The following is a 27,469-nucleotide window of genomic DNA, read 5'->3' as shown; positions in this document are numbered from 1 at the left end:
TAATAGAAAAAAAAAAGTACGCAGTACACAAAGTAAATATTGTGTTTTGTACCCCCTTAAGTAACGATTATTCCCATGTGTCGAATTATCAGTTAAGATTTCAGAAATCAGGACACTAAGTCGAAAGTCTCAAAATGCAAAATCTAGCACAAAATTCCATATATATGCTGATTTTACGACTGGCTGTGGGCTGGACGACTGAGGAGTCTGATTTCGAGTCCCAGTAGGGTCAAGAATTTTCTTTTCTCCATGTGGTCCAGACCGGCTCTGGGGCCCACTCAGCCTCCTATCGAATAGGTACCGCGGGCTCTTTCTCCGGGGGTAAAGCGGCAGGAGCGTGAGGATCTCCACCCACCTCCAGTTAGTGCAGAGAACAAGAAAATATGGATCCATACATCCAATCCCCCATAAGCCTTCATTGTGTAAGTGCTTAATTAAGCACAGGAACAACCTTACCTTTCTACGTAACAGGCTCAGACAGCCTAATCCGTCAATTCACAAGAAGAGGAAGTTACTTAACGACGCTGTCAGTCTCAAGACCCATACAGACTCAATGATGGCACGACTAATACCTGTGCAGCAGCGTGAAATGAGTGGGGCAACGGAAGTACTCGAGGAAACCTGCCCCCGTGTCACTATGTCCACCACAAATGCCACATGACCTGACCTGGAAATGGATGCGGGGAGTGCCGGTGAGAAGCCGGCTACTAACCGCCTGAGGTATGGCACGGCCTCTGTTTAACTTACATCTTTACGGGCATTATAGGTTTTTGGACTTTGTCCATCGCCCGGTATTCTAAATAACACGAAGGAACACGTTTCGGTAACTGGATCTGTTTCCGTCCTCAGGCGAGAGGTGGGAGATACCTACTCTGCTGGGTCCGTTAGAAAGAGGTAACCTAATGGACCCAGCAGAGTAGGTATCTCCCACCCTTCATCCGAGGACCGCCTGATGGTGGTGTATAACACAGTTATACACCACCATCAGGGCCTTTTTGAATGTACACCTATCTCCTTTAGCTGGCACGGTTTGCAACACAGAGACACCGCCTGTGTAAGTACATAAGAACCATTACAGAACGAAAATGACAAAATATACAAACACAATCATAAGCCGTTTCATGTTTTATATCTACATACGAGTACATATCACTACGGGGAAGAACAGGAATGCATATAGGATATTGTAAGATATGAGAGCTCCGTGGCGACTATAAAGAATGTCTTCTTCTGGGATGTGGCGCCGTGGAGATATTGTGTTAATCGACATTACGGAGGAACGTATCGCCTCCATCTTCAGGGTATAAAAAGTCCGCGAGCGATGAACCAGCGTGAGAAGGTGGCTGCAGTCTGCAGGCGCTTCGTTCCTCCGAAACGTCGCTCAAGACAATATCTACACGGCGCCACATTCCAGAAGACGCTGTTCTTCATATAGGATATTAGTTTGAAATCCAAAAGGAAAGAGATAGGCAGAACAAGGTGTAGATGGGTGGACAATATTGGAATGGATCTTAGAGAGACAGGCTGGGATAGTATGGATTGGATTGATCTGGCTCATTACAGGGACCAGTGGGGCCTCTTGTGAACACGGTAATGAACTTTCGGGTTCCATAAAATGCTGGGAAGTTCTTGAGTAGCCGCACAGTTGCTGGATTCTGAAGAAGGGCTCAGCTCCATGAGTGAGTGAGTACACATCACTAAACGTAATACAAGCACATGATATATTACGAAGGTGCGGCATCTTTTTTCGTATTCACTGTGACACTGCCCTTAATACTGACAGAAATTACTCTTGTCCCTTAGAATAACGCGACCTAGAGGCCATGTTTTTATGGACGGACTGCCAAGATACGTTTTATCGGCAACAACCAGCAGCGCAGTGCCATGTGTCCCAGAAGGGGACGGCCTGTAAAAATTATTACAACGAAGAAACATTTTAAAGCGGGAACATACAATTGCATCTCACGAATTTCATTACGTAATTTGGGACTATACAGTTGCCAGGAATTTCAGAAACAGAGATATTCATGAAAACCGACATAGCTCAGTAGACCAGGCCTGATTGGATTCCCGGTGGGAGCAGGAGACTTTTCCCATCACTGCGACGAACTCACCCCTCTATCTATGGGGCTCTTTCCCCATAGGGGGTTAACAATAATGACTGCAGTAATACCTCCACTTCCCCATACACAGTGCTTAATTAGACAAGTTCATTTATCTTCACAATGGGATTACATGAGAACAGGGTGCTGAGGAAAATATTTGGACCCAAGAGGGATGAAGTGACAGGAGGTTGGAGAAAACTGGATAATGAGGAGTTTCATTACTTGTACTCTTCTCCAAGTGTAATTAGAATGATCATATCAAGCAGGATGAGACGGGCAGGACATGTAGCACGAATAGGGGAATATATGTAGGATATTGATGGGGAAGCCAGAAGGAAAGAGACCAAGACGTAGGTGGGAGGATAATATTAAGGTAGATCTTAGGAAGACGGGATGGGGTCGTATGGACTGGATTGATCTGGCTCAAAATAGGGACAATTGGAGGGCTCTTGTGAACATGGTAAAAAATATTCGGGTTCCGTAAAATGCTGGAAAGTTCTTGAGTAGCTGCGCAACTTGCGGCTTCTCAAGAAGGGCTCAGCTCCATGAAGTTAGTCATGAGAGTATATGATTCATTATGTCTCGAAACCGTAAAAATATGACAACTGCGTTTTTATTTTTCAATGAAGAACTTAATGTATGTAGCTGGTAAACATTTGCAACAGCTAAGCACGTATGATAGCTAGTTGGAATCTGACTCACCCAAGTCACATTACAAGACGCAATTACACGGAAGAGGCGGTCTATAAAGCGTAATACAGCACTTTTCATCTATGGTATATGCAATATATGTCGTCGTTAACTTGTGGCGAAGTGCAATACCTGTGGCCAAAGAAAGTACTCGTTAATGGCAACATTTATATGCGAGTAAATATGGTTATGTGGTTCTGAAGTCAGTGACTATGAAGGGTACTATGTTCTGAGATGTGACGCCGCACTGAATAAGTCCATCGACGTTTCGGAGGAACATTCTGCCTCCATTTTCAGAATTGAAGAGTAAACCAAGAAAGCAGCAGAGTCCAGACTACACGGTGTCCCAGAAGACAGCAGTCACAGTCACAACTAAAATTAACTCTGTAGCTTTAGTCCGCAAGCGAACTATACTGACCTAGCGACCGCCGCTTGTCGGCGAAGTTAGTGCCAACTTTAGTGGGTGCCACGTGGTCATCGCAACGAATCCCAAAGGATGTTAATTTCGGTTTTCTAGACCGGAGTCGCTACTTTTCCATTCAAGCAGTTCCCCAATTATCCTCACGAGACCGAATGGACCTCGTCCAGACCCACTACTTCTCAGACAATCTGGTAGCGCCGAGAATCGAACCCGGGACCTCTGGAACTGTAGCCAGGAACTCTGACTACTAGACCACAGAGGCAGCCAGTCACAGCCACAAGGACGTCAAATCTAACGGAGAAGAATTTGCAGTTTCAAGGTACCAGGTCGAACTGGTACTAAGGAAACATTTTTTCATATGTCGCAAATGTTTTGATTGCATTTTTGTGGGTGAGTGAAACACAGAGGTTTCTGTGTACTTGGAAATGTCGCTCCGAGAGTAACTAGTGGACGAACTGTGAAATTGGCCACTTGTCTCCGTGTAACTACGTGGTCTATAATGCGTAACGCGTTACCGCCACGCCTCTATATGCCTACATATAGACCAATTCCTAGGCAACGACTCGGTAAACACTTTCCCGCACAAGCGTACGCGCGCACAACAAATAGGCGTCCATTGTTAAGCAACGGATCAGTAAACAAGCCTTCTTAACAAAAGAAGCTGTGTTTTCCATGCAAAGTGGTTATAAGGAAGTGTCCGGCAGTACAGCACAGTAGTCGAGTCAAGTCGAGTCGAGTTTCGGGAAGCCAACATGCCGGGATATGAGCCTGAAATTGGATGGAGTCAAGAATAATGGAAAGAAAGGAATTAGGCTATGAAAAGAAGCCTTCTCGTGTGGATCTGAAGTGTCAGTGTGACTGTTATAAATCCGTTGCGAGGTTATGACTAGTGAAGGCTGAGGTGCGTGTGTAACGGTCAACTGTAAAGTGTGTAGAATAACAATAGAGCTGTAATTGCCTGCAGTCTCGAGTACTGTGTATAAGGTGTCAATAAATCCAATCACCCAATCAAGAACGTGCAACCCCTACACGTGACAATATCTTAGGTACAGGAAGCCTCAGAAATGAGGTCTTTAAAAATACGATATCAAGTTTTGTCGAAGTCTTCCCCCCGCTTTCTGGTAAATGATACCGTGTAGTCTGGTGGATCTTCATCAGCGTACTATCTCCATATTCAGAATTCACTCCCCACCTCTTATACCCTGAAGTTGGAGGGCGTACGTTCCTCCGAAACGTCAACAACGATCTACAAGATTACAAGGCGTTACGTCCAGTAGACAGGAATCTTCATGCAATACTCATGGTTGTGATGGGGATGACTGTTATACCGTGCAGTCTGGTAGAAGATTACTGACGTTTCGAAGGAATGTATTGCCTCTGTCTTCAGGATAGAAGAGCAAACCTTGTAAGGACACTCGCTTGTTGCTCGGCGACTCTGAAGATGGATGTAGTACGTTTTTCTGAAACAGTCGGTAAACCTCTACTAGGCTACACGGCGTCACATCCCGAAAGGTATGTTCATAAGAACCGCTGTGAGGGCCTCAGTCTCACTGTCGACCAATTCATAATTCGGTTAGTTGTGGCCATGCAAGTGCGAAGACTGTGACACAACCACGCTAACATATGGGCAAGGTTTGCGAAGAGGGACAGCGGCCTTTACTATGGTAGTACTAGCATCTGAGAATAGACGTCGTGACATGAATGGAAGGCAGCTTGAGGGGAGCGGAAAGCAGTTTCCTGCTGCATGAGACGTACCAAGCAGCAGCCACGTTCATCTTTTATTAAAAAAAAAAATTATATAAAACACTTCTTTTTTTCTCTCTCTTCTTGTTGATCTTTCTGTAAGCCTCTCACTTCCTCCCCGCCCCACCTGTGTCCTCACTGGTTTCAGGTGCGCCTCCCTCCTCGTAATGGACTCGTCCTAAGTCATTCATGAGAAAACCTTTCCCATAAAACCTTGTAGTAGAGAAGATTGGGAGCGCAGTCGACCGGGAAGACGGTGCAAGCACGTACGTATATGCTAGGATCGACAGCAGAACCCACGAGTGAAGTGAACGGAAAATTTGCCTCACGTTTACAATTTGTGTGAACACTGACTCACTTGGTGACTTCAACGCACGAACCCTCGTGCGAAAGGAACGATTTTTGTCAGTAGGGCAGGCGCCTGGCTGGGCAGAAACGTGTACGGTCTTAATTTATAACTTGGCGCAAAAAGCTGTAACGTTAATTGGAAGGACGTGTTGGGCAGTGAGTGCTGAGGTTTATGTAAGCTGTGAACGTATGATTTAAGCTTTTCGATCAATAGAAGGGACTCTGAAACAGTTCCGAATATATCTGTTAATTGCTTATAAAGCGTTTGGAAGTTAGACTGCTTCCAGATTTATCTATGTTTAGACAAGCATTGTTGCCGTAGATGATTAGTAAGTATGTAATCTTCCCAATGTTACATGGAAAAATTCAGGCGTTTCGTTCAACAAATTTGTAATTAGTGTCGAATACAACCTACTACTACTATCACTACTACTACTGCTGCTAATTATAATAATAATAAATTTTATACATCAGTTATGGTTATGTGTTCGTGATTAATATATCAAAATTATTTTTATATAGAAAGACAAGCCATACAAGATCAGGTTGAAAAGTAATTTTGTTACATTTTTAGTGTCAAAAACATATCTGGAATAAAAAAAATAGAGAACATAGTTATCTGAGTGGTTTGAAGACATAAACTGTGGTTACAGATGTTCACTATAGACTTTTGACCACGTGTACCAAGGAAACATCCCAGAACAACAAACCTGATTAGTAACTACAAGCTTGAAAAGCACTGGGCACGGACCTGCTATGACAATCAGCTGATCGCGGTGACTTAGTGCGCTTTCACACTCATAAAAGAGAGAAACCTTTCACTCCGTATCCAATAAGTACGCTTCACAACAAAGAATTATACTGACTTTGAAGTTACACCTGTAGTCAATACTACACTCTAGTGGACTCGATTTAGAAACAGATCCATGCTATCCGAATAGGGGGGGAGGTATTGATTATCCTTCTGTCTAACAAGAGACCGAACTATGACAGTGCAGTCAAGAGGTTGTCAACAACACGAAATGAGTGTTCGAACTTTGGCAGTGGTATGCCTGGGAATGGTAATGGCGGGCGTCGGCGTCGCAGGGGCGTCCAGGCTACCACTCGTAGTTTTCCAGCACCACCACTCCCATCACCATCACATATATGACGAGCAAGAAGTCCAGCAGGTTCAGGAAGAATCCAATGCACCGGCCAGTGACAATCACCATTTCCCGCATTTCAAGAATTTCGACGAAGAAAGGGGATTGAGGGTGCTGTACCAAGTGGGGGTAAGTACAGTTGATACTGTCAGTCAGTACATTACGACTGTAAAATTCTGCTCATCTGAAATGGGAAGTTGTACATATGCGCCTATTCGCTTTGTCATGTGTGTTCACATGTAACAATTCGAGAACTGTGCAACGGATTTTAACAAAATTTGAAATTGGCTGGTTTTACTAAAACTTGTCGAACCATTCCAGTTCTTCCTAAAATTGGACAAATAAGATACGTGTAAGTGGAACGTAAAATCTTAATAATAATTACGTCCTTGTGTTGTAATGCCGTGTGTATTTAGGAGGATACCGACGTTTCGGAGGTATATGCTGCCTCCATCATTATGGTAGAACTTGAAAGAATAAAATCAGTAATGATATTGTAACTTCGATACCACAAAACGTAACTCTATGTCCAGGTTTAAATATAGTATGGGGACAAACTCCAGCTGCATGGGACATTCCTTCTTGGATAGTTGTTAAAATCGCAAAGGTGTACAACAAATTTCTGTTCTTTCATAGAGTTGGAAGGTTCACTACCATAGTGACAAAAGCCCGCACCTGATCCCTGTCCTGAGCTATATGAATCCAGTTCACATCCTCATATCCTCTTTCTTTAAGACCATTTTAATATTATCTACATGCCAACACGATATAGCATTGCTAATGGTACAGATAAAAAGTGAAGTGAGGATCACAGTTGCCGCGCGGTCTAAGGCATGAACAGTCTTCGCCCGTTCGAAAACCAGGATCGTGGGTTCGAATCCCACTGAAGGCATGGATGTCTGTGTGCGTTTATTCTGTTTGTGTTGTTCTGTGTGTAGGTAGCGGCCTTGCGACGGGCTGATCCCCCGTCCAAGGAGTCCTACCGACTGTGTACGAATTAAGGAACTGAAAAAGCGACCAAGGTCCACAAGATCTGTACAGGCACAGACAGAGATAGAAAATGTTTTCAGTTTTCCTTGTGCTTCATCAATTAAACACGACGCCATAACGGCGTAATGGGGAGTCCAGGTATAGCTCTACCATTTTTAACTTCAGAATTAGATGGAGATGAGTGGTCAGCTTCACGCCCCTGCCGCTTTACCCCCAGGGAAAGAGCCTCCGGTAGCCATTGCATAGGAGGCTGGCGGTCTGGAGGCTGTGAAGAATTGAAAAATCTCTTGTCCTTGCCAGGAATCGAACCTTGGGTGTCCAGCCCATAGCCCATCACTATACTGAGATATCCCAGCTCTCAGTATCACCAATGTCCCTACGGAAACCGCTACATAACTCCCTCACTCCAACACGACTCATTATCCAGTTTACAGGCACAGGACATGCTTCTGCATACGTCACCGCATCTCAGGACGAATTCATAAACTGAAGCCATCAACATCAATTTAATCCGCAGAGGCACTCTGGAAGGAGCAAATTCTTGTTGTGCTCGTAGACTTTTTGTGTGCGACGTCACTTCTTCATAAATGATAACTTCTAGGATATGTTTCGACCTAATGAGATCATCATCAGGAAGATACTTTTACATAATTACTACATTATACTGATTTTCCTAGTATATTGTTCGTGAACTTGGTTAAACCTACTTAGAATTACTAGTTTCTTGGACTCTGTCCATCGTCCGATATTCTACAAACCAAAGAACACAGCGTTTCGGAGACTGAATCTGTTTCCGTCATCAGGAGAGAGGGGAGGTACTTATTCTGATGGGTCCCTTAGAAAGAGCTAACCTCAAGCACTGGACAACCCATGTCACTAACAGCACTGACATGGATAATGCAGTGACTAACTCTTTGCCTGAATTACATTTGTAGCCTTATTTATTGACTAACACGATCATTATAAATTTGTAGGAATTCTAAAAAAAATTAACCGCCATTAGCTCCATCTTTTCCGAAACTGGGTCCACACGTGCTTGGGACCAAAAGAGGTTTTTCTTAAAGCAACGACTCCAGGAGGGTGTTGGCAATTTTTAAATGGGGCTCGCACCAGCAAACAATATTTTGTCCTTCATTCTTGAAATAAAGAGATAATACATTACTTACGTACATATCCTTAGCGATACATAGAAGTATATAATTTATTATTTCCTACGCCAATAAGAAGGGGGCTCAGACAAGCTCTTGCGCGAGTTCCTCCAAGTTCCCTGTGGCACAAGCCTGGATAAATCTGATTGAGGAAATCAAGAGTTGAATGCGCTACCTTCACACATGTTATCTAATGCAATATTCAGTAGGTCACTGACGCCATATCGACTGACTCCTGCACAGGTTTCAACACACCGTTTCCCTTTCTATTGTGGCGCAGGCAGAAAGTGACGCATCCATGTCAGTAACTTTGAGAAGAACTGCTTTCTTTTCTTGAGACCTTTAGTTCAGTTAAGACCAAGTGCATCATACTCCAGTCCTTTCACAATACATTTTGTTCTCAAATACCACAAATATTCTAAAAGTTCAGGGGCTGCTGTCTGTATAAAAGTAAAAAGGAAAGATGTCCCTATGCTTAACGACTTAATCATTACGCCATGAAGGCGTATGGATATATAGATCTACATTTTCTTGACCTCGGCATTAGCTGGAGATGAGTGGTCAGCTTCACGCCCCGGCCGCGTTACGCCAGGGGAAAGAGCCCCCCGTACCTATTGGATAGGAGGTTGGGTGGACCCCAGAGTCGGTCTGAACGACATAGTGAAGAGAAAAAAAAATCTTGATCCTACTGGGACTCGAACTCCGACCCACCGGTCGTAGAAACCGTAGCCAGTCGCTATACCGACTGTCCTATCCCGGCTCTCCCTGCTTTCTGTGTAAGGTAAAGCTGTCCATGTAACAGGCCGTGAAGGCTCATAGGGTTGTGAGGCGTCGAGGCTCCCTTTTTTCCCTAGACAATCTGCTCACAGCGGTGAGGTTGTCGGCCATAGGCGCCGACCGCCCTTTACGCCCCAGGAAGATCCTTACTACTCAATTCTGTTACAGGCTAAGTCGACACCAGGAGGACAGTGCAGGTGGAAGGATCAGGTCAATTAAAAAAAAATCCAATAGCCTCATCGGGAATAGAACACGTGATTTCTTCCTTCTCCACACCATCCAGACTGACTTTGGTGTTCACCTAGCTTCCTGGGGGTTCTTGCCAGAGGGTATAGGGATCACGGAAGGAAGCTGATAATCCAATTCTATCAACTGTCGAGGTTAACAATGCGCGGAGACATAGCTACACCCCCATACGTCTTCATGGCATGCAGCCTAATTAATCACGAGGATACATGCACGCAACCGGACAAAATCCTGGTTTTAATTAACGTTTCAAAGACTGCGTTCAGTCATTGAGAGATATTGTGGGCACCCTTCCTGTTCTGTCACTGCGCTATTGAGGTTTCCCGTCACACGTCAATGTGATTAGATACTGCACCATTTCTCCACTTCAAATCGCGTGTTAACTAGGTCACTGAAGAATGCCAGCCACTTACCAAAACTTGGTGCACACAAAATGGATTCGCAACGAGCGGAGTGGGTCAAGTGGCGATGGTTCATATCTCAGGTGGCACACCGACTATCGTCACTAAGATTTTTGTGGGTTTCCTCATTCTGTCCAGCCAATATGATAGTGGTATTACAAACTGGGTGACTGCCGTTGTCAGAATATTTCGTTAAGTCATTTCAATTTGCATCTGGTAATGCATGGAATATATATCGCTTTATTCGACGCTACCGGCTACAGATCCTGAGGCTCCGGGTTCGATTCCCGGCGCTACCAGATTTTCTGAGTAGTAGTGGGTCTGGAAGGCGGTCCACTCAGCCCCATCAGGATAACTGTGGAGCTATTTCAAGGAAATAGCGGCTCCGGTCTAGAAAACCGAAATTAACGGCCGTGGAGATCTGTTGCGCTGACCACGCGATACCCTCTATCCGCTAAAGTTGGCACCAACTTCGCCGACAAGTGGCGGTCGCTCGGTCGATTTAGTTCGCCTGCGGACTCAAGCCACGGAGTTTTTTTATGTCATGCCTCTGGGGGGGGGGGCGCGGTAGCATAGTTGGTTGAGGCTATATGCTACAAGACGAAAAATCGTGGGTTGGAGTCACGATGAGGTGCATCTTTATAGTTTACCTAATCCAGTGTCACTATGGCCCTGGGGTCGACTAAGCCTCTAAGATAAATGAGTACCAGGAATCTTCCTAGGGGGTAAAGGGCGGTCTGCGTCTAAGGCTGACAACCTTACCGCCATCTGTGAGCCGATTGTCTAAAGAAAATGTGGGAGCCTCGAAGTCCCGCAACCCTAAGGGCCTTCACGGCCTGATACAGGGATAGCCTTAACTATTTTACCTTCATCAGTAACTTAAAACACTAGGGTGAGTCAGGAAATAAGCTACAAATGGTCATAATATGAAAAATAAAAAAACAAGCGAGATTCGAATCTGAAAGAAATATTTCGAACGTCCTTGAGAAAATTTCTCGACCCAGTTGTGAACCGCCTTACGCGGCAAACACTGCTCACCGTACACAGGTACATTTCTTTACGAATATCCTTTGCATAAAGTCCTTTTGCCCACAAGAAGATCACAACAGAATGCTGATCTTTGATAGGACACTCAAGTACAGTCACCATTTTGACTACTGAAGCCAGCCTCTGAACATATGCATTCGCGTCTACTGCCGAGACTGTCATGAAGCTGGATTGTGCTGCTATCTAGCGATACATATACAAAACGTATTACGTTCATTACAGCTGTTTTACTTCCATCTGTGATCTATTCACAGACACTCCCTCGTATACAGCATTGAATGCTAGGATGATTGGCGAATAAAAAATTAGATGGGATGTAGAAAGAAGCAGACGTGTCATAATTTGAGTTACTGCCCCTGCATACGAGTAAAAAAAGTAAAGGTATCCCTGTAACGGGCCGTGGAGGCCCATATGGTTGTGAGATGTTGAGGCTAACATATTTTCTAGACAATCGGCTCATAGATGGCGGTATGGTTGTCAGCCTTACGCGCCGACCGCCCTTTACCCCCAAGAATATTCCTGGTACCCATTTCTGATAGAGGCTGAGTCGATCCCAGGGCCATAGCGCGGCTGGAAGGATTAGGTAAACTGAAAAAAATTACTTTATCGGGATTCGATCCCGCGACCTTCCGGCTTGTAGCATAGTGTCTCGACCAACTACGCTACCGAGTGCCCCCTTGCATCCGAGTGGAAGAACCATATATCTTAGGAAGAATAGACGATCAGAAGTCTGTGATTTGGACCCAGGCTCTTTAGAATACGAAGAACTGATAAATCACACGATCCCCTTAAGTAGTATAATTGCAAAGGAAAGAGTTCTTCATAAACCGATACATGTTCAGTAATTTTAAGTAATGTCAGGCTTCAAAACGAGATGAATTTGGCAAATATAATTTATGTAGGGTCTGAGGTTCCCATACCGGTGGTCATGAAGAGTTACATAGTCTGGGATATAACGCTATGTAGTCCGTTGAAAGTCAACTGATGTTTCAAAGGAAAACATCGCCTCCATCTTCAGGGACGAAGAATAAGCCAAGCAACCACAAGAACCAAGCAGCAGTCAGAAATCTGTTCGTGTCCTTAAATGACTGCCTTACTCTTCGACCATGAAGAAGGAGGCAATAAGTTCATTCGACAATTCCGTGAACTTCTACCGGACTACACAACCTGCACCCGCTAAAGAGAGTAACTCTTCATGTTCTCCGCTGGGATAACCTCATATCCTCTCCTCTTTCTTCGGTTAATGTGGAAATGTTGACAATATGCAGCTGTGCCCATAAGACACGGAATTGTTTAGAGACATTCAAGTGAACTTAGCTGTAAACTGACACTCTCGTCTAGTATTCGAGACATTTCATTACTTTCACACTGGTTTCTTGCTTGGCTTATTCTTCGACCCTTAAGATGGAGGCGACATGCTCTTCCGAAACGTCGGCTGACTTTCAAAGGAGTACATGTCGTTATACACCACAACAATGAACTCTTCAAGAAATTTATCTTCTGCGCGGTATTCAGACTAGCCCAGAGGAAGATTTAGCCTCCGACTCAATGAACACGGAAAGTTTTTACCGGGGATAAAACGGACAGGGCGTGAAGTTGACCATTCGCCGCTATCCAGTGACAAGATTAAGAATACGTAAGTTAAGGGCAAGTGCGTTGAATTAGACGATGATTCAAGAATACTGACTTGGCCTTCCGGCAGTTTCTTGAAGCGACTGAGGGGAAGATGAAAAACTTGCCAGGTTAATCGGTATCCGAGCCGAGTTTAGAAGCCGGGACCTCCTGATCACGATGCAGGCGTGCTAACCTCTCGGCTATGGCATTCGTTGACACTCGAAAAAGATTACTGCCGATGAGTAAAGAACGATTCAATAGCAGAACTCGTGGTGTACTCGAAAATACAGGGTGATGCATTTCGCAATTGATAACAGTGAAAACAAGGCAGTAAATGTTTATAACACGTGGCAGTCTGCTAAGCAGAACTCACTGTGCATGCGCGGTTTGCTATTCATGAAATATCTACAAGACAGCGGTGAGCGCACAGCGAGCAACGCATGTCCTGTGTTTCGTATGCATTTGCGAGCAAAATGACCTGAACGTAAACTTATTGAACAGGAGGCTGTATTCGGAAGAAATGTTTAACAACAGTGGGAGACTGAACACCCATAAAGGTGGCCAAATATCACCGTGGTTTTCACGCAGATATCATCGGAAATCCGGAAAGACAAATGCAAGAACTGACCTCCGGTTCTGAGCTGTTTCATGTCATAGAGGAGGTTCACGGCGAGGGATAAATATNTGCGCGGTTTGCTATTCATGAAATATCTACAAGACAGCGGTGAGCGCACAGCGAGCAACGCATGTCTTATGTTTCGTATGCATTTGCGAGCAAAATGACCTGAACGTAAACTTATTGAACAGGAGGCTGTATTTGGAAGAAATGTTTAACAACAGTGGGAGACTGAACACAAATAAAGCTGGCCAAATATCACCATGGTTTTCACGCAGATACCATCGGAAATTTGGAAAGACAAGTGCAAGAACTGACCTCCGGTTCTGAGCTCTTTCAGTCCTAGAGGAGGCTTACGGCGAGGGATAAATACCAGAGGCCATGTGTGCTAGATATTAAGCAGCAACATTTAATATTCCATATTTCATAACCTTACAACTAAAGCCATACCCAAACGGGTGGCTCTGTATTATCCAGTCTGTCTCGTATGAGAGATAGTACTTTCTAGGGACAGTAGGTACCAAGATTACGACGTTCTGGGATGCAACGCGGTGTAGTTTGGTAAACGCACTAAGAATCAACGTACGAATTGTATGACATTGTTACTGCTGGTGTTTATATGTCGCTTAGTTTCAGAGCTGTGTTTAATGTCTCGTTAGATATTGTAAGATAAAGCTACCCCTGTAACGGACCTTGGAGGTCCATGGGATTCTGATACATCGAGGCTCCCACAATTTCTAAACAATCGACTTACAGGTGGCGGTGACGTCAGCCTTACGCGCCGGCGGCATCTTTACCCCCAGGAAGATTCCTGGTACTCATTTCCTCGTATGTTAGAGGCTGAGTCGACTCCAGGGCCATAATGTGGCTGGAAGGATTAGGTCATTGTAAGTAATTTCGTGGATATGGCTTAATAGGTATTTTTCATTAATATTGATTAGGTTTCGTAACGTATCTGTTTAACATGTTTTTCAGTTTTTCATTTTTAAACTCAACTTGCTGTAGGATTTCATCTATCAATATTTATCCAGATTTTACAAATGATAAAACATCTTGAGAATCATAATCAATTAGGTTTCATTACATACATATTCCTGAATATTCAGTGCCACCCAACGAACTAGTGCCCCAGAACCTGGAAACCACTACGTCAGATCATCACAAATACGTGATTTCCTTATAGTTCCGTAGTTTGTTGATCTTCATGTCGTTGCCTTCAACGAGAGCTACAAGCAATCACAATCAAACACGATCTGTTTCTTACCAAAAACAATAAAACATCCTGTATCCCTGTACATTTATGACTCTCCTTAAACTACATGCTTGTCCTACAAGTCTGGAATCCTTCACTTGAACCTTCGTCATAGGAGTTATAATCCTCATTATCAAAGTACACGTCAATAATGCAACAATATAAAAGACAGCAAGAATAGGTCACTCACTAAAAATGTATTTTAATACTTTATGATTATTAAAATCATTAAAATGTCAATAGGAAACTAAAAGTATATTTTATACATCAAAAATGATTATCAATATTTCTACAATGTCATTAGTTTTACATATTCTTTTCTAATTTACATGTTTTGGCCACACATGTATAAATAGGCTAAGTTAAACGAGAGACTATGCTTTGCAGAGATATCGCAAGAGGCGCATTAACATGATAATGTGGTTGCACAACTAACTTACTGTTCAGAAGCTTACGGTGGCTCAGTGAGTCAAGAAATCCTTGAACACGAACGTATATTACTGTTTCTCAGAGACGGTTTAAGAGTTTGGGGGACCGTAGGCCAGAGTTTAGTGTGGGTGTTTCAGAAGGACCAATGAATAAAGGGAGTGGAAAGCACTTTTTTTTTGTTGCTCCTAACCGCCTTAGGCGTGTTGCACCCTCTCTTGCTAGACAAGTTGCGTGCCCGCTTTGCGTGAGGCCCCATACGGCCCTAGGCCATGGACTACTTTGCCTATGCCCCAATCCGTCCCTGACTAGCCCGAGTTCTGAGCCAGATGAAATTATTGCGCGTCCGCAACTCCCGTTTCCCCTTTCGCGTCCATCTTAATATATTACCTTCTCATTTACCGCTAGGTCTTTAAAGGGTCGCGAGTTACAACTAAAAGTTTGTGTTTCTCATCTCTTGGAGCCAGGATAGCTCAATCACTATAGCTACTGGCTACGGCTTGGAAGACCGAGGGGTTGGAGTTCGAGTCCTGGTAGGGTTAAGAATTTCCTCTGGAGTCCACACAACCTCCCATACAATTGGTACCGGGAGCTCTTTCCAGTGGGGCAAACGACCAGGGCGTGAAGCTGACCCCTTACCTGCAACTAGTGCCGAGGTCAAGAAAATGTGGATCTATACATCCACTCCCCCATACGCCTTGATGGCGTAGTGTTTAATTAGTTAAGCACAGGAACAACTTTACCTTTAACTTTCTCATCTCTTACATGTCTGCTACATGACTCGAACTAACTCCATGGAGCTGAGCCCCTCTTGAAAAGCCGCCAGTCTCTGCGATACTCAACAATTTCCAAATATTCTATGGGACCAGAATGTTCAGTGGTCCCTATCCTGAGCTATATCAGTCTACTAATTACCACTCCATCCTACTTCTCTAGACCCATTTTAACTTCATGCTCCAACCCACGTCTAGGTCTTCCTAGTGGTCTCGCCTTCTGGCTTTCCCACCAAAATCCTACATGCATTCCTCTTCGCCCTCTTTCGTGCTATATGACTTGCCAATCTCCGAAATAATCTTCGTAGATTTAATAACTGTAATAATGTGTGATAAAGAGGGAAAATTATTAAACTCCCCATGCAAGTCTCTAGATCACGGTTTTCAAACTGTGACAGCAATTCCTCCATGTAGTCGTGACCTACTTACCGCGAGGGGGGGGGGTCACCTAGTTCTTAAGAACTATTTTCAGGCTTATGAATCATCTGGATGTCTGTCTCCCCCTCCAAACACAAGACTGAATACTGGAGCCAGAAAAGACGACCATTGCTAGGCAATGGATCGGAAAACATGTTCCCGCACCAACGAATACACGCGTAACGTTGGAAAAACTGCCGTACGAGGGTTTTTTCTATGCGGTCCGCATCGTACGAAATACTTAGTATCAGATGTCCGGATGAAAGGTATTTTTTTAATTGCTAGTGGGGTGTGACTAAGTCCCATGTACTGCAGCCCCTTCTGACCTATTGTACCAGCCCCAGATGATAGGTGGATCAATTGGTGGAATGAAGATTTGCAGGGGAAACCGAAGTACTGGGAGAAAACCTGCCGCAGCACCACTTTGTCCACCACAAATCCCACTTAACCAGACCCGGGATCGAGCCCGGGCCGCCGCGGTGGGAACCCAGCGACTAACCGCTTGAGCTATGGCGCGGCCGGATGAACGGTATCCAAAATAAAAAAATTATATTTCGGAAAGTAATTGTCATACACGTATCCGGTTTGTCGTCGGAAGGAAAACCCTGTAAGTTTTTTTATGCCCGACTTACGCGCATGCGCCGCCGCATTTCTGCCACCATGTTAGGAATCACTTGGACAGAGAGATGGCTGGGAGATAGATCGGCAGAAGTGGATCAATCGCTTGGCCTCCTGGGTCACCAGATTTAACCCCACTGAATTTTTTCTTGTGGGGGTTATGTGAAGAACATTGTCTACCAGGTTAAGATCAACGACCCGCACACGTGAAAGCTCGCATAAGGGACGCTGTGGCTATGGTAACACCAAACATGCTGGATCGTCTGGATATTTGTCGTGGCAACAAGGAAGTCCATGTTGGAATTTATTGAGAAAGTTATGTACTCAGAAAAACTTTGGTAGTTTCCCTTTGTAGTGGTGTAACCCATAAATGTGTATAATAAAAGCTTTCTGAGCTATAATTATTTTATTTTGGATACCTTTCATCGGGGCCCCTTATATGTAAAGAAAGCAAAGTAGGCGATTGGTTCTTCCCAGAACTTCTTGTTAAAACATGTATCCGCGCACAGTTTTGTACAGGGATGATAATTATAATCATCAGAAGCATCAACTCCCAGCACATTCTCACATCTATAAAGGTAAATGCTTTGAATTTCTCTCTCATTAATATCAACGAATTTAATCATTGTGGTCCATAATTATGGGAAATATGGGTGTTATTTTTGGGTGACCAAGGAATTATAAAGCCTGTGAACCGCTGCTCCCTCAGAATCTTCTTGCAAAATACCTTCAATCTATGTCCTTCCCTTAATGTGAGAAACCAAATTTCACACCCATACAATGAAACTACTGACCGAATGAATTCTGAAGATGAACGACAGCTTTCCGCATATTACACAGAACGGGTTGCTGTGGAGGCAACGCTCTGGACTCATATTCGGAAGATACTTGGTTCGAATTTCGGCGGAGACACCGGCCTTTCGTGGTTTTTCTCAGACCCTTAAGTTAATGCCGGAATAGTAAATTGCTAATCCCGAGTAATTGAGAGGGGAGATATACTGATTAAGCGATAATCCGGATCAGTGAAGAAAAGGTATACCTAAAACAAAAAAAAAACTTAGAGCACAGATAAATGGAAAATTTAATGATGCAATTAGTGCTGATAAATATAAATAAAAAAATATCACTGTAGAGTCTTTATTTAAAAACTATAAAAAGATAATATATTTATTCATCGAGAGAAGACTCAGAAGTTGTTTTTGAATGTAATAATGCAAGTTTGAAGAAACCGTCAAGTTTTGTCCGAAGAGAAAAGTGATTCGTCTGCATTCTTAAATGCTGTGAGTTTTAAAGTATGTATTCAACTGTGAAAAGCATTTTTCATTGATAGAGAAAACGAAACCAATTCCGTGGCCGGTAATCCGCAAGCGAACAATACCGACCGAGCGACCGCCGCTTGTCGGCGAAGTTAGTGCCAACTTTTGCGGATAGAGGGTGTCGCGTGGTCAGTGCAACGGATTCCAAAGGCTGTTAATCTCGGTTTCCTAGAGCAGAGGAAATAGCTCCTCAGTTATCCTCACGAGGCCGAGTGGACCCCGTTCCAGACCCACTACTACTGTTTAGAAAATCTGGTAGGGCCGGGAATCGAACCCGGGTCCTATTCTTCTGTAGAGAGGAACCGTTACCACTAGACTATAGAGGCGGTTATTGACAGAAAAATGTGGGCGTAATAACATAATTCTGATAATACGGTTCCTCATGACAATAAAATTCCTTCGAATTTGAAAATTAATGACCGCTACGCTCTAGGCCAGCTTCAGCGCACGCGTCTATCAAATCCCCTGTAAGCAGACCGCAAGGCGGTTCAATGGCCAGCTTGCAGAATGACAAGCCGGTGAGAGGGAGTTCCACTCGTCACAAACTGCATGTTTACTTCGACAAGAAACAATCACATATGCCGTAAATCTCCTTTTGTTCCAGCTATGTTATTTATTTATCCTTCCAGCCTAACGACCACAAATATTCCGCGATCTGTGGGAGTCCCCTCTCGCAGAATTTCCTTTTATTTAAAAGTGTACGACAAAAAAGGAAGGCACAAAGTTGTTCCCGTACTTAATTAATTATGCATCAAGCTAGTGACACGTGTAGCTCCTGCATTCTTGACCACGGCACTAAGCATTCAGCTTCACGAACCGGCCGCTTTACCTCCGAGGAAAGAGCCACAGATACTCATTGGATAGGAGGATGGGCGGGCCCCAGTGTCGGTCTGGACGCTGTAAAGAGGAGAAGAATCTCTTGCCTCCTCCGAGAATCGAACCCTGGCCGTCCACCCCATAGCTGTAAAGACTGATCTACTCACGCTCTTATATTTAAAATGTACTATGCTTAATGCTGATCATGACGATGACGTCACTGTCATCACATTTACTGTTGAGGCTGTGAAGAAATGGAGAGGTGGGAACGGAATATAAAGTCAATGTTTTAAGATTCTCAAAGAGTTGGTCCATTCTCAGCTGCCATGTGTTTAAATAAATGGGATGTGTACTGACATATATGAGCCGTGATAGCTCAGTCGGTAATAGCGACTGGCTATGGGCTGGACGAGAGAGAGGTCGGAGTTCGAGTAACGGTAGAGGCAATATTTTTCTCCACGTCGTCCAGACCGGTTCTGGAGCCCACCCACCTTACAATCCAATAGGTACCAGAGGCTCTTTCCCTGGAGCAAAGCGGCCGGGGCGTGAACCCGACCACTCACCTCCAACTAGTACCAAGGTCAAGAATACATGGATCTATACATCTACTCCCTTATAGGTCTCCATGGTGTAGTGTTTAATTAGTTAAGCACAGAGTTTCCTTTGAATTTTTATTAGCATACTTTCTTTATTTTAAAAAAATGAAAGTAGGCCTGTGAAATCATCATGCTGTCTGTAATCCCCCTAAAATCAACTTCTGAATGGCTGAACCAGTCTTAATGAAACTTGGTATGTACATCATGGCATCTGAGACCAAGTCAACGACGTACTTCATACATACCTCCCGTCAATCTGAGTCTGTCTGTGAATCCTACAATCGTTGCTACGCAACGGCTAGGTAAAAAACGTTAGCGCGGGTAGGAATACACACGAAATCAATAGAAGAATTGTTGGACGCATCGTTTTCTATGCGATCCGCGCTGGTCAAAAGTTCCTGCTTTGCTGACCTATGTCGAAGGTTTAAGAAACAGTATGTTTTCTTACATCAAGACCCTCAAGCGTTGAATTATGACAGTGAATACTGAATTCCAAAGCGGTCGTGGCCAATTAATAAGGTACGATTCCGGCTGTTTCCTGGGGGGAATGAGGAAACGCACAAAGGGCTTAAATCAGGATAGTCAGTGTCCCCAATGAGATCTGAACCGAGAACCTCCCAAATATAACTCAGAAGTCTTGTCGCTTGAGCCGTCTCGCTCGGTAAGAATCAACATGAAAGGAGTACATCAACAGAAACAGTCATTTCTTTGTTACGTATTCTCACGTAGTGGTGAAACGCGCACTTCTTCAACATCTAATCAGTGTTAGTGTTTCCTAAACACATTCACAAACAAAACATAATAAAAACGGGGACATTAAGTACGAAAATAGCTGAAAGGATTTTAATAAAATTTTATATTGGTGACTTACATTAAAATTTATGGACATAACCAATTTTGGTCGAAATCGGAAAAGTCTAACGGACTCGAAACTGCGTTTTTTTGGACTTTGTTCGCCGTCCAGTATTCTAAAATATTAGAGAACATGACGTTTCGGAAAACGGATCTGTTTCTGTACTCAGGTGGGTGGATGGGAAACACCTACTTTGTTGGGTCCCTTGGGCGACCCATACGCGTACGAGTCTGGCTCGCGAGGAGCCGAGCTCGGATTAATTTCACCACACACGTATGAGCATGGCGACCCACACACGGATGACTCTGGCTCATTGTAACCCGAGCCGAGTCGGACTCGCGAGCCAGGCTCGTACGTGTATGGGGCCCCTTAGAAAGAGCTAACCTAACGCATTCAACAGAGTAGGCGTCTCCCCCTCACCTGAGGAAGGAAACAGATCCAGTTTCCGAAACCTTGTGTTCTCTAGTTTTCTAGAATACCGAACGATGGATAAAGTCCAAAATCCCAGTAATTCCGAATTGTATACATCATCGTCAGATTCCTTCAGAATCTACTTGAAACAAGAAACTTACATATATAACTGTTCTGTAGTATGCAGTACTTTCGGATAGCTCAGTCAGTATAGCGACTGTCTACGGGTTGGATGACTGAGGGGTAGGAGTTCGAGTACCGGTAGGGTCAAGAATCTTCTCTTCTCCACGTCGTCCAGACCGGCTCTGGGGCCCACCCAGACTCATATTTAATGGGTAATGGGGGGCTCTTTCTCGGGGATAAAGCGACCGGGGCGTGAAGCTGACTACTCATCTCCAACCAGTGTCGAGGTCAAGAAAACGTGGATCTATACATCCACTCCCCCATACGCCGTCATGCGTAGTGCTTAATTAGTTAAGCACGGAGACAACTTGGAGCGTGAAAACTGCCCACTGCAAGCCACTTCCGTAAACACGACGTGCGGACTGAACCATGTGGCTCCAAAGCGGATAACATCGGACAAACGCTACTCAGATTACATTCGTCTTGGATGTGACGTCATACATCCTTCTCCGTGGCTTATTTAATGACGCTCAGCCGGGATAGCGATGAGCTGCGGACTGGACGAGAGAGGTTCTATTCCCGGCGGGTGCATGAGGATTATCTCTTCTTCACCGCGTCCAGACCGGCTCTGCGGCCCATCCAGCCTCCTATACAATGGGCACTGTGGACTCCTTTTGGGGGGGATAAAGAGGCCGGAGTGTGAAGCTGACCACTCACCTCCATTAGTGTTAAGGTCAAGAGTGGTGGAGCTACATCTCCACTCTCCCATATGCCTTCATGGCGTGGTGAACAATTAATTAAGGAGTTAGTAGCCATATTATACAGAGTCGAATGAAAGTATAAAAGAATTGGAAGGAAGGTGTCGTAGCCAAATAGGTATTAGCTCTGCAGTTCGGCAGGGGGACTGAGAAATACCACGACAACTACCAGGATGGTGGCCATTCCTGCGGATATTCGAAGCAAGCAATCCTCGAATACGGGGTGTAAAGCGTTACCGCTATGCCAAGCTTTCTCGGTCACGCAACAGAGTTCGGTAGATGAGCATAAACGTTTTGGTGAAGCCTGGGTATTCTATCCTAGATGGAAGTGGCAGGTTCATCTGAAATGTTGGTAGACCTGCCTAGCTAAAGGCCTCTTCTACCCTGAATATGGAGGCAGCAGATTCCTCCAAAACGTCAGTACGTATATAAGGTCTTTTCTACTCTGAAGATGAAGCAGCAAATCCTCCGAATTATTGATATCTACTCTTTTACCCTAAAGATGGAAGAATCAGATTTTTACGAAACTTTAGTAACCATCTAAAGATCTTTTCCTCCATGATGATGTAGGCACTATGTTCTTCTGAAACTTTGCACCCATTTAAAGAATAGTTTTATCCTGAAGATAAAGGCATTGGATACCTCCGAAACGTTGGTAAATAACTACTAGAGTTCAGGGCTTCACAGCCTCGAACTTCAGATCGCCGTTCACTCATTGGCGGGGGAAATTAGTAAAGAGTAACTGGTTCAGGTAGCCAGAAGGCCCCAAAGCTTCACATCCAGAGAGACAGTGGGTTGAATCCCGAGGCCAACTATACACTACACTTCAATGCGAGTTTCCTGTTCCTCAAGATGCTAATGAACACAAGTCAATGAATTTCAGACTAATTCTTATTGCAGTGGTGTTGCCACAGATTAATGGTATACGTTGCTATGCATAAATTTAAAGCTGTGTCCTACAAAATTTAGAACCGAAGGCATTACAGTGGACCGCACCTCCTGATCTACCCACGGTGTCACGTGCGGCAAAGAAACCTGACGACGTTCAGAAGTATACAAAAATAGAACTATCTCTGTAAAGGGCCAGGGACGCCCACAGAGTTGTGAGACGTCGAGGCTCCCGCATTTCGTAGACAATCGGCTCAGATGGAGGTGAGGTTGCTAGCCTTACGTGCCGGCTGCCCTTTACGCCCCAGGAAGGTTTCTGGTGCTCATTTCTGTTAGAGGCTGAGGCGACACCAGGACGACTTCCTCGGGACTCGAACCCGTGCCTTCCGGCTTGTAGCATAGTGACTCAACCACCTATGCTGCCGCGTTCACCTTAAAAAGTATATAAAGCAGTAAAATTCTAAATTATTGATAGAAAATGAACGAAAATTGAATACCATTTCATTTCACATACATTTCGTTACGTCTCTATGTACACGTAATTTCGAACAGCGCATCACTGGGAACCCGGATAGCGACTGGCTACAGGCTAGACTACCGTGAGGTCGGAGTTCGAATCCTGGTATTGTGAAGAATTTTCTCTTCTCCACGTCGTCCAGACCGGCCCGGAGGCCCATCCAGCCACGTATCCAATGGGTACAGGGAGCTATTTCCCTGGAGGAAAAGTGGCCGAGGCGTGAAGCTGACTACTCCCAATTAGTACCGAGGTCAAGAAAATGTGGATCTATATATCCACTCCCCCATACACCTTCATGGAGTAGTGCTTAATTAGTTAAGCACAGAGACAACTTTACCTTACAGCGAATCACTAAGATGTTGCCCGTTGCTGCGTATATATTCTTCCAATCACGCACTCGTGTTTCCCAATTGCGATCTTGAGGTCTAGTGGTGTACACTTCCGCTTTGAGGTACCTCAGAGGAAATAGTCGCAGACAGAGAGATCAGGCGAACGTGCAGGCCATGCAAGCTCGTCGCGCAGTGGAATATCGTGCTCAAGAAAACATTTCCCGAGCGACCTCCGCGGAAGCTCTCGCTGTACGGGCAAGTTGCACCATCTTGCTGTAACCACATGATCGAGAGCTCAGTTCTGCTGTGCGGAAGTTCCGTAGCATTTCAACATGAGGAGCAGATGTGACTATAACTGCACGCTCATCTTCGTCTTCGAAGAAATAAAGGCCTCTGTTTCCGAAGTTTCCCACTCCACACAAAACAGCGACACATGCACTGTGAAGAGGCCATTGATTGAGCTGCAGTGGATTTTACCCTGTCCAACAGCGAACATTTTGTTTGTTGACACAGTCAGATAAGTGGAAGTGTGCTTGAACTGCCGTAAGGATGACATCTTCGGACAAAATTCCGATTAAATGCTCAGCTTAACTCTTGCACCTCCACCATTTTGTACGGATGGAAATTTAGATCCTCGTGTAAAATTCTCCTCACGCTACGATCGGATATTCCGACATCAACAGAATGTCTCCTGTCTGAGCGTCTTATGAATACTGTCTCACAGCCTGTGCTCTGTGGCGGCCGCACTGTACACACGCTGCCTGGTGGTTTCTTTTTCAACACGGAAGCACTCGTTCTGAAGTTTTCTGCCCATAACTGTATGGTATTCCGGCAAGGAGCTATTCCGTGACGAGCAATATTGAAATGCTTGCAAAATATTCGCTGCGTTTTAACAGAGTCGTTTTTTTAAAGAGAACTTCAACAATAAACGCATGATGCAGGTCGTGCGTTCCATGGCTACTGCAGCTGCATCGGCCAAGCTAGCAAATTATATAGTTCCCGCCATTTCATCCACAGGGGCTGCCAACTTTGCAGCATCCTACTAACGGCTTCTATTTACGCCGGAGTTTACATTTTGCTCATGTATCGTTTATTTCACGACGCTGTTCAGTATCGCAGACTATTCTGTCCAAAATATCGTTGAGTTGGCATCATAAAGTCCTGAGTGTTCACAAGACCTCCAGTATGGAGTTCCTAGGCAGGCCCATATAGATGGGGTGGGGTGGGGGGTGGGGTGTCAGGGCCATTTGGCCCAGAGCCGCGGTCTAGGAGGGGGCCTCAAATATACTCTTATAAATTATGTAAAATGAATTAAAATAATGTGTACATTGTAAAACACTGTAAAACTCTTTATTATGCATTGTGAAATGTACTTTAATAAATTACAGAAAGTCTCATTTTTAAAAAGTTTTTATTAAATATACGCACATATTTAGAGGAGTCGCGATATCGTAGTCGGTAGAGCGATGGACTACGGGCTGAACGTCCGAGGGGTCGGAGTTCGAGTCCGGGTAAGGTGAAAAATTTTCTCTTCTTCACGTCGTTGAGATCGGCTCTAGGGTCCACCCCACTTCCTATCCAACGGGCACCGGGGGCTCTTTGTCCGCGGATGAAGCGACAGGGGCGTGAAGCTAACCACTAGTGCCGACGTGAAGAAAATGTGGATCTATACATCCACTCCATCATACGCCTTCATGGCACAGTGCTTAATTAGTTAAGCACAGGGACAGCTTTACTTTACATTTTGCTCATATATTTATATGGCTTTCGGAGTGGGGTGGAGGACCTACACACGTGTGACTAGCCCGAGCTCCATCTCATCTCCCTCAGACACTGTTCCTAGGGATCACAATTTAATACCATATCTGCAAAAAATGTTGATACTCAGAATTACTTGTTGATGAGTACACTCAACGATGAATTACGTGTAAATCACAGGTTTCCATTATTTTTCGTCAGCGGACCACCAGGAGGTCGTGGAAATGCCATAAACAGTTGCTTTTTTACGCCATCATTCAAAACAGGAACACTGTTCAGGTCTGAAGATGGAGGCAGTATGGCCATCCGATACGCCGATACCCAGAGGACTACGATATGAAGACTACACGAAAATGCGCTGAGGCAGATCATAACCTGGACATGGCGCTGATGAGGGTGAATGCACAATATAGCAAATTGTCACTACTTTCGCCCACATGTATAGAATAAGCAGTTGATTAAATGGGGTATCTGGATCACAAAAATATAGCCCAAAACTTGTAACAAGCGCAGTTCTTTCATTATCCATTTTATAGGAAAAAATAAACGTCTATTAGCTATCACTTATTGCGCAATTTGAAATAATGTTATTTATATGATAATATCACGTATGTCGAATATGCGTGACTAATAATAATAGGTTCTGGATTGGATGATCGGTTTTACTGGCACTTCTTTATAATTACAACCAATTATAACAGCTCACAATCAATGACTGTGGACTCGCTCCATTCTTTACTGAACTACGAATGTTTTCTCTTCCACCGTAACGAATGACGAACAAAAAAAAATCCCTGCTCCCTCCCACGAACGAAGTGAACTAACTTCCAGGCGAAAAGAATATAGACGACCATTTCAAGCCGTTCCTGTTATTCTGTTTTATCCGTTTCCACGGGAACGTGCTTACCGAAGCGTTGCCCAGCAATCGACATCTGCTTTGGCTACACTATCCGGTTTTCAGGAGTTATGTCACAATACATTTTCATCACTAGTAACATTTCTCATATTAAAGCTGACAAAAGTCTGAACAGTGTGATATAAAAACTATGAACGTGAAATAAAGCCCGCTGTTTTGGTGATGGCAAACAGTGTCCGGATCAGAATTCATTTGAGAATATACGTAATATTCCAGTGCATTACTATAACCCTGCTCGGCGGCCTCCGTAGTCTAGAGGTAACGTTCCCACCTCATGACTCGTGATACGCGGGTTCAAAACCGGCGGAGGTCTTGGAATTTCAAAGGGCGGAAAATTTCAGGGAACAAGTCCTCCGGGAGGGACTTTAAGCCGTGGGTCCTGTGTCGTAGCTTTACGGCACGTAAAAGAACCTCATGTCTCAAGGAGGCCTCTGAGCCAAATTATCGGACATTTACCGCCCAACAAGAGTCTCTAACGCCTCTGGTAGATGGGGGAAGCATCAGGTACCGCTGAGCCAGTAGAGGCCGAACTCGCTGGCTGAGTCGGGGCTGATGGCACGCACCAGTACCGGTAGGGTATAGAGACTGGTAGAACATCAAAGGGGGACGTACAATAGACTACTAGTCGCGGTGAATGGGGAAACCCACCCCTTCAAAAAATAATAATAATAATAATAACCCTGCTCAATACAGTTATCAGGCTTACTCTCTTTACATGATGAGATCATAATTAAAATAATCTGGGAGTGGCATTACACACTGATAAAACTAGAAACCACACCGGGATACATAAACAATCCTATGATATGACACCAACTGCGTTGCAGCGGGAATGTATTTACCAAGCTGTTGCCTAGCAGCGATGGGAGGATACACATACAGACACACAGACCGATGGGAGGGATTTATGAAGTATGACGTTGAGATGGACTCAGGTGCCTGATATACATACCAATCATAAAGATTGGTTCAGCTACTCAAAGTTGATAGGGGAGATATACATACAGGGAGCAAGGGGATTTCATATGCCTACTTATAATTTTTTTTAAATAAGGAAAGAAGACTAATAAGAAATGTATAAGTTCGATCTGCATATATTTTGTTTCGAAGAGTATTCTCTTGTGGAATGCGATGCTGTGTGGTGCGGTAGAAGTTCATTGACGTTCCTGAGGAAAATATTGCTTACATGTTCAGAGTCTGAAAGCAAGCCAAGGGAAGGCAAGGCTACCTCAGGCGGTTAGTCACAGGCTTCCCACCGCGGCGGTTCGGGTTCGGGTCCCGGTCAGGTGATGGACAAAGTGGCACTCGGTTTCCCCTGCCAATTCTCATTCCACCGACTGCTCCACACTCATCATCATGTATCATCCGGGGCTGGTACAATAGTTTAATTAGTGGCTGACGTACCAAGTCTCAG

The 27,469-nt window shown here is 44.4% G+C and overlaps 2 protein-coding genes across 4 annotated transcripts in view; one reads left to right on the top strand and one right to left on the bottom strand.

Moving 5' to 3' along the window:
* LOC117282029 (elongation factor-like GTPase 1) overlaps positions 1-27,469 on the bottom strand; it is a 442,127-nt gene that overhangs the window by 105,121 nt on the left and 309,537 nt on the right. The window lies entirely within an intron of this gene.
* The window catches only part of LOC111875007 (protein giant-lens), a 75,247-nt gene continuing 53,837 nt past the window's right edge, over positions 6,060-27,469 (top strand). The window contains exon 1 of the mRNA XM_023871007.2: positions 6,060-6,578. Coding sequence (XP_023726775.1) covers positions 6,294-6,578 — 285 coding nt within the window. The 5' untranslated portion in view covers positions 6,060-6,293. The remainder of the gene's footprint in view (positions 6,579-27,469) is intronic.

The sequence above is a fragment of the Cryptotermes secundus genome, unplaced genomic scaffold, assembly GCF_002891405.2.
Source record: "Cryptotermes secundus unplaced genomic scaffold, Csec_1.0 scaffold321, whole genome shotgun sequence".
In the NCBI taxonomy this organism is placed as follows: domain Eukaryota; kingdom Metazoa; phylum Arthropoda; class Insecta; order Blattodea; family Kalotermitidae; genus Cryptotermes; species Cryptotermes secundus.
This window is presented reverse-complemented; position numbering and strand designations above follow the sequence as displayed.